This window comes from Lissotriton vulgaris, chromosome 1_1 (genome assembly GCF_964263255.1).
Source record: "Lissotriton vulgaris chromosome 1_1, aLisVul1.2, whole genome shotgun sequence".
NCBI classification, from domain to species: Eukaryota; Metazoa; Chordata; class Amphibia; order Caudata; family Salamandridae; genus Lissotriton; species Lissotriton vulgaris.
This window is the reverse complement of record NC_141685.1, coordinates 731,586,100-731,598,537: the sequence shown is the minus strand read 5'-3', so window position 1 is coordinate 731,598,537 and position 12,438 is coordinate 731,586,100. Positions and strand designations below refer to the sequence as shown.

General features: G+C 42.4%; 1 protein-coding gene across 3 annotated transcripts in view; it reads left to right on the top strand.

Moving 5' to 3' along the window:
* Positions 1 to 12,438, top strand: part of LOC147747724 (ADAMTS-like protein 2) — a 381,417-nt gene that overhangs the window by 311,565 nt on the left and 57,414 nt on the right. For all 3 annotated transcript variants that reach the window (XM_086955321.1, XM_086955335.1, XM_086955329.1), the window contains one exon: positions 7,349 to 7,504. In XM_086955321.1, coding sequence (XP_086811447.1) covers positions 7,349 to 7,504 — 156 coding nt within the window. The remainder of the gene's footprint in view (positions 1 to 7,348; positions 7,505 to 12,438) is intronic.

The window sequence follows — 12,438 nt, the reverse complement described above, 5'->3', positions numbered from 1 at the left end:
TCGATCCAGGATAGCACAACGCCGCCTATTCCAGCTTGACTCAGACGATCCAATAGTATCTTATGGGATACCGTATCAAAAGCGGCGGATAGGTCGAGGAGGACCAGCATGGCCTCCTCGCCCCTATCCACACACTCACGGATCGTCTCAGACACTTCCAAGAGAGCAGTCTCAGTGCTAAAACCCGTTCTAAATCCGGATTGAGAATCGTGTAATAGTAGGTTGCTTTCTAAATATTCCGCCAATTGTTGCTGCACGGCCTTTTCCAGAATTTTAGCTGGTTTGGGGAGGAGGGAAATAGGGCGATAGTTGCTAAATTGTGCTGGGTCCGCATCCACCTTTTTCAGGATGGGGACCAGCATAGCCTCCTTCCAATCAGTCGGAAATTGGCCGGTGCGGAGGGATGTATTCCAAATAGAAAGAAAAGGTCTGACTAGTAAAGGGGCCAAATCGCCCATGACCTTGGCAGGGATCGGGTCTAAAGTGGAACCCGATTTGCACTGAGAAAACAGCCTTTGAAAGAGTTGTGAAGGTTGGAATCTTCGCTATGTAAGTGTGACATCATTTGGAATGCAAGGATAGAAGAGAGAGAAAGGGATTGTAGGAATGTTATAACGGATTGCTTGTGTAGGTTGCCTGTGAACGAGACAGTGGAAAAGAAATGTGAGGAAGCTGGTGGCAATAGAGATCCAGAGATGGCATTAGGTGGTGTTGAATGGGAGGAGGCAAGGGAGAAGGATTATGTGATGAGTGAGGTGGGGAGTAAAGTTGTACTGGAATGGAGTGAGGATGGTATGTGGAGCAGGGAGTTAAATACATTTTACAAGGTGAGAGATGAGTTGAGTTTGACCGGGGCAAGACTAATGAGAAGATATCAGATTGTTCCTCCTACTAGTATTCCAAATCGTATAGTTGCCATTGCATATGAAGGGCATCTGGGACATAAAATGACTTAGAGAAGGATACAACAGTCAATCTGGTGGCCTGGAATGAATGGACACATAGAGGAAGTGGTGAAACTGTTTTAATCATGTGCAAATAGTGACAAGACCAACGTTGTAAGACAACCTCCTCTAGAGATCATGGACTTTCCCATAAGACCATGGAAAAGTTAGCTTTTGATTTTATGGGGCCAGTTTATAGTCTTGGATTAAGAAGTAGGCATATTTTGATAATAGTGATTATCCCACGAAGTGGTTTGTTGTGGAAACATTGGAGAAAGTGAATACTGCCAGTGTTATTGAAATTTTGGAAAAAGTTTTCATGGAGGAAGGAGTTCCTAGGACTATAGTCTCTGATACTGGGGTTCAGTTCATTTCGAAAAAGATGACTAATTATCTTTCCAAGATGGGAATTGTTCATGAGAAGGTGGCTATGTTTAGAGCACAATCTAATGGATAAGAAGAAGCAGTTAAGTCAAATGGTGCGGGCACATAGAACAATTCCCCATTTGGTTACAGGCGTGTCACCATTCATATCAATGAAAGGAGGAAAGCCAGGAAAGAAAGAGTTTCCTGTCTGGTTGAGTGTAACAAAAAATGTTTGGGTTGACTGGGTGAAATCAAAACAATAGTCAGTGGTGTACAGAATAAAGCGAAGGAGTACTATAATAAAAAATAGAACGCGAAGAAAATTTGGATTGACAAAGATGATCAGGTGGTCTTAAGAAAGGGGGGAATTGTTCGGAAGGGTGATAGTAAATATTCTTCTTCTCATACAGTTAAAGAAGTGAAGCATAATGTTGTTGTTTTGAGTGATGGAACTACATGGAGTTTTTGGACTGTGTGTAAAATCAACAAACCTCAGTGGAAGAAGTGAAAGGGGCCAGAGTGTATAGATGTATTTCCTTCAACTAGTAATAGTAATGAACTCAGTATCATTCAGTCACTATTAAGATGAATTGCATATTCAGGCCCAGATGTAGGTAAATCTGATTTACCGACTCTAGAATACCGAATATTTACCGATTCGGTAATTGGCATTGATTCCTATGGGCCTACAGGCCCATAGGAATCAATGTCAATTACCGAATCGGTAAATACCGATTCAGTAAAATTACCGATTTTGCAAGGGTGACATGTCTTGTGTGCCAAGTGACACAAATACATGCCCTTAGGGCATGTCTGTGTGCCACATGGCACAGGTGTACATGCACAGATGTGCATGTACACTGGAATTCGTTATTTACCATGTAATAGTATTACATGGTAAATAACGAATCGGTAATGGCCTGTGGCACTGTTTTCAATGCCACCTACATCTGTATTTACCGATTCGGTAAATTTACCGATTCGGTATTTTACAGAATCAGTAAATTTACCGAATCGGTAAATATACCGATTCTGTAAATTAAGCCTACCTACATGTCAAATCCCAAATACCGGTCGGTAACGGCCGAAATCGGCCGTTACCGACCGGTAATTGGTGACCTACATCGGGCCCAAAGTCTCTAAGCTGAAATGTTAATTCAATGTTGCTAATCTTTCGGCCTTTATTATTGAATTCAGAGTTTAAGTATTAATGTTATGTTATTTTAGTTCATTATTTTAAGGGGAAGATCATGTAGAGTTGTGACGGGTGGAATCTTCGCTATGTAAGTGTGACATCATTTGAAATATAGGGGGAGAAGGGAGAGAAAGCCGAAGAAGGAAAGGCGGTTGATTTATGCTGGGAATGCAATGACAATAAAGAAACTAAGGTGAAGAAACTGGTGTTCGTGAAATCTTTACTGAGATACTCCATCGGCTGGACCCTAAAACATCTTTAAGCTTTTACATCAGTCATAGCAAAGGGTCAATGATCAGCCCTTTGTGAGGTTCTCTAGGACAAAGAAAAGCAAGGGAGTGTAGAAAAATGACTTTGTGAAGGTGGATAGCATTCTCCCTAAATATCTGCTACACACTAGCCAAGACGCAGCCTTCAGAGGTATTAAGGTTCATATCTGCTAGATCCAAGGCTGATTCACTGCACAGGCATGCCGAGAGACTGTCCTTGACATCTATCACGATTCAATGTGGGCGTCAGTATGCACATTCACAAAGCACTACTGTCTTGAAAGCCAGGTTTGACAGAAATGTCATTTCACCCATTTGGTCCTGCAGGACCTTATGGTTTAAATCATTGCATAGACCCACCACCTTGGGAAGTACTGCTTTGGTATCTATTCTATAGGTGAGGAATCTGCAGTTTAGAGTATCCGTCAGAAGAACAAGTTGTTTACGTTAAGAAATGCACTTTTTGGTAGCTACTCTAACCGCAGATTTCTTACTGCCCTCCCTCCTCCCTTTTCTGGGGAATGCTCTCTTTTCCCCATCTAAAACCGTCCCAAATTATAGATCTGCTTACTGGTATCTTTGATTATTGTTGGGTTCTGCGTTGGAAAGCTCCGACAGAGTTTAGAAAGAAACTGCTGTTGATGTGCAAGGGTGGCTCTTATATGTGGCTCTATTGTTAGTTCTGGGGCTGAACGAAAGCAGTGCAAAGATGCACGACGTCATTTTCTGATGTTCCAAAGAATTGCTGTTTTACATCCTCCAGATCCAGTCTGGCACATTGGGATATTCTAAAGGTGAGGAATCTCTGTCGAGATAGATCTACCAGAAAGAGCGTTACCGAATGTGAGCAAATCGTTCACTTGCTCCATCCTCAGTTTGCCAGCTTTAGTACTCTCACTACGTTGCGCTTCTTGAAACTTAGCCTAACATCCATCTGTTGCTCTATTCCTTGTTGATAAGTATCTCCTGTTTTTACTGTGGGTTCCCAGTCTGAGTTTTTCGGAGCCTCCTGCAGTACTCTCCTCTCACTTCCCTTCTATTTGAATGGAAGTAAGATCTATTAGTTAGGGCAACCATAAATTCACACTCATGCACACCATTCTTAACAAACCACATACCACAACAAAACTCATAATGCACTAAACCTTTTTCCTGCTAGTAGTATGCGGGTGAGGTAGATGTCAATATTGAGTCCTGTTGAGGATCCACAGTCTCTCTTTACTCTGTGGTGTTGGCTGGGTGTCAGGGTTTAGTGTGTTATGAGTTGTATCTCTTGCCTATTGTAGAAGCCTAAATGGTGGAATCCATAAAAGGATTATCCTGATTACAAATTGGTGAGACTAGAGGTTTTTACTAACAAATAGAACCCAATTTCTTCTGCCAAGATATCACTTCACTGGCTTTCTGACACAGCCCACATAGGTTTAAGGTTGTATAATGTCAAATAATTGATTAGATATAGTGATGCAGCACTACGGGGCTTCACACAGCAGGACAGTCCTTTAAGTCACACATTCACAGGCTCTGGGTTTAGATCAGTGAACTGACCCTCAAAGACACAGACCTTTAGGGTGCAGGTTTCGTCACAAAGCTATCCTTATAATTACACTGAATGGCACTAGACATAAACTCTATCTCCCTTCCTACCCAACATTCACAGAATCAGGCCTTTACATAGCAGATCAATCCCTCTGGTGACATTGAGCTGGCAAGCACAGGACTCAGAAAGCAGAGATTTTTCACAAGCTCAAATTTCACATACCAGTGCTCTCCTTAAGTGACTCGCAGCATATTTGTTCATTTTAAACAGCAGATATTTTTATAGTATTACATGGCTCTTAATGGCTTTTGCTAAAATAATACAGGTTTAGAAATTTCAGCCACAGACAATATGGCAATCCTGGAGGCTTCGTGCAATGTACATATTGGGGTTTTAGACAGAAGGACTATCCCAAAGGTATCTGGAACCTAAATGCTCAGGTCTCAGCAGAGCTATCAAATACTGAGGTCACAGTTACAGAGCTGTCCGACCAATTCAGGCCTCATGCTGCACTGACTCAGAACATATATGCTATAGATTTATATAGCAGAGCTATCTTTAATGGGTATTTTCTTTAGATATTTGAGATAGCTCAGGTGATACTGATTTTACAGACTGTAGCAAGATACATCACAGAGATCTCTCAGGTACATTAACTACAACTTCAAAGTCTCAGATACCAGAGCTATCTCTCAGGTGACACAGAACCTGCAAGCTCAGGACTCTGATAGTAAAGCTATTCGTCTAGCTCATGTTTCACACAGTGGAGATATGCTTGAACTGGCACACAACATGTAGACTTTCCCTATAAAAAAAGAGTGACACTTCTTATGGGTCACAAATCGAATAGGCATTACATTTGGACAGTAGGGGTATGTATGATCAAAGTTACTGTCAACTTACAAACGTTGGCATTAGATAGCACATCTTTCGCTCTTGCTGCAAATAATTTATTGGTTCCAAGGCCAGTGGAGCTACCCTCTCCTAAGATAAGTCATGCTCTGTTACTGGTGGGTCTTGAATAGTTGAATGCTGTTCACAAAATATGGAACAGCTGCAGTTGCATAAGAGTGCTACACTGGGCGACATTGAGGTGGCTGTTTAGGAGTGACCCCAATTCATTGCCCGCTGGATAGTACAACGTGGACTCAGTGCTCAATGTAATTATTTTGTAGGTATTCCTAGTCTAATCACATAATATTTAAATTGATGTGCACCCACCTCAGCCTTGTGTGGATACCCTTGATGGCATTAATGGCCAGACCTGCTGAGGCTCCCAACAAGAGGTTAGGATCTCCAACTTGAAAAGCTGGCCCACGGTTGGTCTAAATAGGTCCAAATGAACACAGTGCCAGTACAAGCAGAGTTATCTGTGTTTGGCTTCCATTTCAACACCCCAGCCAGTCAGACTTAGCAATACATCAGTCATCTATACAGATCTTCCAGATGTGACTCCTGATTACTAACTGCTCCATCTCCATGCCCCGGGGCTGTTGGCATTCAGCTGTGTCAGAGTTGGTTCCAGTCGGGAATTTCAGAGGCTGAAGATATGTTTAAAGAACTGTATGTCTGTAAATGAAATCTATCTTTTTCCATGTACTTGGGTATCAAGGGAGCTCAGATCTCAATGTATAGACAAATGCATGACCCAAAAAAAAAACCTTACATTTCAAGAAATGTTTAAATGAACACATATTTTATATTCTATATTGTGATAAATTCGATTAACTAAGACATATGTAATACCTGTATCTAGGGTATTATTTACGTATATAATGGTTTTTATAAATATTTTATGACTGTATTTATTGTATCTTTTATGAACTTTTATGATACCTTTTATCGAAATAAAGTTAATTGAATTGAATTGAATTGAATTGAAATGCATGACCAGCATCTGATTGCAAGGAAGTTGTTGTCACTCAGGATGCATACTTGTGCTATCTCTTGAATAACTTTCAATGCCTAGACAAAGATGGCAATACAATTAGGAAGAGTTTGATCACCGTCTCTTTCATATGAGAAGAGCGGTGCCTTTTGTGGTCAAAGGTCAGTGCTCCAGCGGAGGCAACAATGGACAATACCTGTGCTTTGTTTTCTCATTGACTGCGTTGTATCTCATAGCATGGAGCTGCTTTTACTCATTTCCTATATATGCGTCATGCAACAAAATATTTGTGGACACCAGATCAGTTGATGGAAAAAAAAGTATATTACTTATGGCATAAATAAGGACTATCACTCTGAATGTGCACCAGACACATTAATAGTCTTGTTAATTCACAGTTGGAATGGATGTTAATTGGCAGACTGGTTCCCCACAATGATTAGTGTGTGCATGAAATAATGTCTCGGAATGTTCCATTTTGTCCAGCCAACCTCAAACCAGTCAGTCAGGGATTCCTGACTCTGCCAAGCTATTTCTTCACTTAAGTCTGCAGCTCATGCTAGTAATTGTCATGAAGTTTGATGTCTTAACCTACCGCCTCCAAGTTTCGTTTTACTTACTTTCATCCAGTGAAACTAAGAGACAGGTGTCTGTGTTGTTGGCATGATTGTTTTTGTGCAGGAAGACACCATCCTGCACAAAAACAATCAAAGTTGGTGTTTTCCTTGTGTTATGTGTGCTGCAGGAAAGAGGTAAAAACAAGTAGAAATGTAAACATTTGTCCTGGTTACATTTGCTGTTGGAAGGCATTAGTTTTAGCGCTGCCCCAGATTTATGTTATGTTGTAAATCTGGGGCAGTGTGAAAAACCATGGGTGTTGCGTGTGATTGCTTTACTCCATATTTACATGGCTTTGAAAAGCCACGTAGGGTGTCTTTGCATGGCCTTATAAATATGGGCTGGCACTTCGACTCCTGAGCGTCACAAAAGTGCCACTCCGGCGGCGTAACAGTGTCTCAGGGCCATTGTAAATATGCCCCCAAGTTCTCTCCTTTGCATCCTGCTGTCTGCCTTAAATTGTTAAGAATCAACCCATCCTCACCTTCACATCTCCTGCTACTTTAATCTTCCCTTGCTGTGTGCTAGTGCTCAGCTCCTTGTGGCTCAACAGGTGTCATGAGACGGGAGGTTCGCTGCTCGGTAGAGTCCCACTTGTGTGACGAGGAGGCAAGGCCCATCAGCGAGAAGGAGTGTACAGGCCCTCCTTGCGACTGGCAGTGGACAGCATCCGACTGGGGACCGGTAAGCCTTTTTCTCTCTTTAACCTTTGTTCCTCTTTCAAATGGGGCAAGATGTGTGTATTCTCTGCAGATTATGGCTCAGCTCCACTATGTATATATATATATTCATGAATACAATTTTACCCTAGTGGGCAGTATGGGCTTGTCAAAATAAATAAAATTACATTGGAATCTACTCTTCATTTAATGTGTAGAATCACAACAAAAAGTCCATAGCCTTTTTGACTATGTTATACTGCCCACTAGGGTTCAGTTGTGTATATGAATCTCCTATGGATTTTGGTGTGCACTGAGCACTTTATGTTTAGGACTATGACTGCCATGATTGTATTATTAATCATGGGATGAAATATGGTGCATTGGTAAATATTTGGTGCCACTATATTGATTTTTATTGTTGTTGATAATTTTGCTTACCATCTTTAGTTCAATTATAAGCTCTATGTGCATATGTAGATTTAAGTATTTTTTCATGTTTGTTTGTAGCAGCATGTGGTGTTTAAAAAGCAATACAAAGATGGCACTTGCTATTGTGAACAAGACTAAGCAGTAGCCGAAACACATTTAACTTTTTTATGGTGTGTGATTAATAAAATCACACTCCGCAGTTAACGGGAGAGTTTAGGGGCCTTTTTTCGCAACAGAAGAGACTGGGAGTGAATATTGACATATGTATATATATATATAAATGCATCCACTAAAAAAGTTATTTGCTCACACGGGGGATAGTGGAACTGTGTTTAATCACCAGATGCGTTACGGGGCTGCTGGGCCTTGATCAAGGGCCGAAACGTGTCTGGTGTGGTGATTAAACACTGTTTCACTATCCCCCGTGTGTTGAACAAGGGCCGAACCATGGGGCTCATTAGGATTGCGGATAATCCGCATCCTCCGGTCCGGCGGACGCCACCGCCGGCCTGGAGGATGCAGATTATCCGCTGCCGACTGGAAAAAGACCCCCTGCCAGATTAGGATGGCTGGGGGATCTATTTTCCGTCCGCCGCTTTTCCGCCGCGGTCGCCCTCCGACCGCGGCGGAAAAGCTCTAACATGGCTGGCGGTGTCTATCAGACACCGCCAGCCATATTACGGTAGCTGCGGTCATATGCCTTTCCACTGCGGTATTCCCGGCATTTCAGGCATACGGTGTTGTCTTCGGGGGCCTGTTGCGGGCCCCCAGGGGTGAGGGGGGGTGCACATGGGGGGTACCTATGGTACCCCCCTGCCTTTGCGCGCACGAAGCGGCAGGCACCACGCGGTGCCTGCAGCTTCGTGCACGCAAAGGAAAACATGTTATTTTTAACATTGCGGCGTGTGCTGCTTCAAGCAGCACCCCCCGCAATGTTAAAAATACAGGATGTGACCGCCAGGGTGGCGGTCACATCCTAATTAGCACGGAGGGACTGCCGCTGCCCCTGCGGACGGTCCCTCCTCCTCTGGGGAGGCGGACGGACGCAGGTCCGTCCGCCATCCTAATAGGCCCCCATGTCTGGTGTGGTGATTAAACACCGATTCGCTATCCCTCGTGTGAGAGCATTACTTGTTTGGTGGATCTGTGAAAATTATATATATACGTTACATGTTTAGATGCTTTTACATACAATCACTAAGAGAAAGCTTGCTACCTAAATCCTGTTAGACCCTTCTGTCAGATAAGTAGGACTCCTACTCGGTTTTTAAAAGAACCCTAATCCACTAACACTAGTTAGTGGCTTGCTTCATCATAGGGTTACCACCCGAGTCACCTAGTGCATCTAGGGTGAGCTTCGATGCCTGATTTACAGCAGAGAAGGTTAATGATATTTTTGTCAGGAATGCAGATAGTTAAAATTGCCTCAAGATTTCCCTATCAATGGAGGCAATATTTGATATTGGGTAACTTTTTTTTCTCAAAGTTTTATTGCCATTTATAAATAGAAACATTACACACAAAAGTGAGCCATAGTTACAATCAGTGTCCACTGATTGACAATATACTGACCCACACAATCTTTTCAAATATTATGATTGGGTTTTATAGCCAACAGCATTAGATGTAAAACAAGACTATTATGGACTCCCACATCTCTGGTCTACATGTTTCAGCTATGGTCTCAGCTGCCACTAAGGGTCAAATGGCTTTCTTCTGAACTGAGTGATCCCTAATAGCATGTGCCTCACCTATATTATTGTACACATGTGCACTATAAATCGTGAATCCGGGCAAAAATATTGAAACTTACAGTCTCTGTTATGATTCAGTTCAGGATGAATGTCCTGTGAATGTAAATTGCATGTGCTTGTCCATAGCAGCATACACACTGAGAGGCAGGAGGACTCTGTAGTCAAACATTCGTCAAGGTGTCTCGCCCGTATTCTACTTCTTTGTATCCTTCAAGTTCTGCATGTTTCATAGCCCAAAATGCAGTGGTGTAAAGACTAGTATTTTACTAAGAATCGTGACATAGGGAAATTATTTCACTGATCCCTGTAAAATATGTGTTTAAACATCCTAATTACAACCCCATAAACAGTTTGCAAAATGTTAGCATTGCCAGGGCCACTAGGGCCATGCCACAATGAAGCACTAAATTATGTGGCATGAAAAGGCATATTATGCTGTACTATGTATATGGCACATTCTCGGGCAGTATTATTTAAATCAATTTGAGCTACAAACTTTTTGTTGACATCTGCAAATTGTTCAGCACATTATGTGGCAGATGTTATGAATCCACATTTGTACAGGAAAGGCATCAGCTACAGAAGTGAATAATGCCACTAGCCCTGATCATTGTTTATTGTTTTATCAATAATCTATTAATGAAAGGTAAACAAAACCTAACGATTCTAATTCCAAACAGTGGTGATTGTTTACTGCACTGTGAGTGGACCAGCTGCAACAGTCTCTCCTGTCTACAGAATAATGTGTTTTTAACAAGGCAGTCTTCATTATAATATTGTACATTTTAACTACATAACTTAGTTCTCAGCAGATGGTTTACTCTGTCAAAACGGTGACGCATATCCCGTCTGCCGATGTATAAATCCCAGTCTATCTTTTGGGATTTATATTTTGGTGAACAAGAAATCTTCATTACTTTGACAGAGTAACTAGTCCGCTGAGATCTAAATCAAGCCCTTAGTATGAAGGCAACCATACATTATAGTCCATTACTTCAGTTACTATTTTAGTTAACCATAGTTTAAGGACATTCCCTCATAAAGCCTACATATATGTGACATAAAAGTTTGTACACCCTAATATTTTTTTCATTTCATCACTTGAGATCATAAACCCCAGGAGAGAATGGGCAGCACAATACTTTTCTATCCTTGCTCATATGTTACTCCGTTCTTCTACGTGGCTTCATGTCAGTTCCAAATGTTCTTTCATATTTTTACCTGAATGGGTTTGTCACTCTACTGGTTCTTTTTCTTAGACCATAACATCAAAGTAGTCTTTGTCTCAGATTTTCTCCCAATCTTTAGCTTTGTAACCAGCTTAAAATGATGCATTTAAATGTTTGGATTTACCTGCCTCATGTCTTACAAAATGCAATTGACAAACCTGTGGCGGTATTCCCCCGCTTTTAGGAAGCCGGCTTGTTATGTATTGTACCAAGAAGAGGTACACTATGTAGAAAGTCCAGACGTCCTTTCTTGGTTTACAGGGCATACATTCATCATCCCACATGCTGTCTTTTGTGGTAGTGTGGGCAAGCAGTTTAGGCTTATCAGAGGGTAAGTGCTAAGTGTTTGTTGTACACACAAAGTCAATAAATGAGATACACGCTCAACAAGAAACTCATGAAAAATTTAGAAACACAATAGGTATTTTATATATATTTTAACACCAAGAACTTCGTAATTGGGTAAGTACTTTTCGAGATATCAAATTGTACAGGTAAGTAAAATTGTAGCACAAAATGCTGTTTTCCGTGATAATGCTTTCCGATGGAGAAAGAAACATACTGCATACTTATTGCAAACGTATTCTGGGGCGCTACAACATAGTTAATGGGGGGGGGCCTAGAAACAGGCTGCTAAGGGGGACAAGTCTGGAAGTTCCCAACTGCTGGGGGCTCGGTTCTTGAGGGTACTGGGAGTAGGAGGGGCACGGTAGGTTGTCATGGACCTGGGCCAAGGTGCTAGGGTGCAGAGGGTTTTGGTTGGCTGGGCCAGTGCGTCGAAGGCTCTCATGGTTCCCAGTTAGACCTGCAGAGGGGGCAAAACAGGACAGCTGGGCCACTCTTGATGCCCCCTCTGCAATACTGATGTGCGGCTCTGGTTGGTCCTGGTGTCTTCACATCTGGTGTGGTGACCTCCTACTGGGCAGATGCTGCATTGGTGAACCCGGTGGTCAGCAGAACTGTAAACCTGACGTTGCTGTTGATCACTGCAGGTTGCAGGGAAGTGGGTCCTTCACTCCAAGGGAGATGCTGACAGCTTGGTAAAGCACTGGAGGCCCTCCAAGGCTTTCTGAAGGATGCACAGCTGCAGGACAATTCGGATTGTAGGGATTGACAGGACAGGTGCAGGGAGGCAGGATTTGGTGCCAAAGTCTACTAGTAGTCAGAAGTTTTCATTTCTTCAACTCTTATTGATCCTTCTTCTTCTTTTGCAGGATAATCTGAGGTCCTGGTGTCAGGGGCCCTGAATTTAGGTGTGTTAAAGTGAGTGAGGGGTATTAGTCAATGGGTTACTTACCCTTGGGGTCACTACACGCCCTATATGACCACGTCCTGTGGGGAATGAGCTAAACTTGTCCCAAAGTTCGTAATTCCACCAAAATCGAGGTGGCACCATTCTTTCGTATAACATATCAGGCCGCCCACCTTAGGTGCGGGAGTTGCCTGGTAGTGCAATTTGCCTCCTTGCATAGCTAATTTCCCACCTGTCCTGGTGCCAAATGGTCCTCTAGGCAGGGTGTAGCATCTCCCAGGTGTGGGGGAAG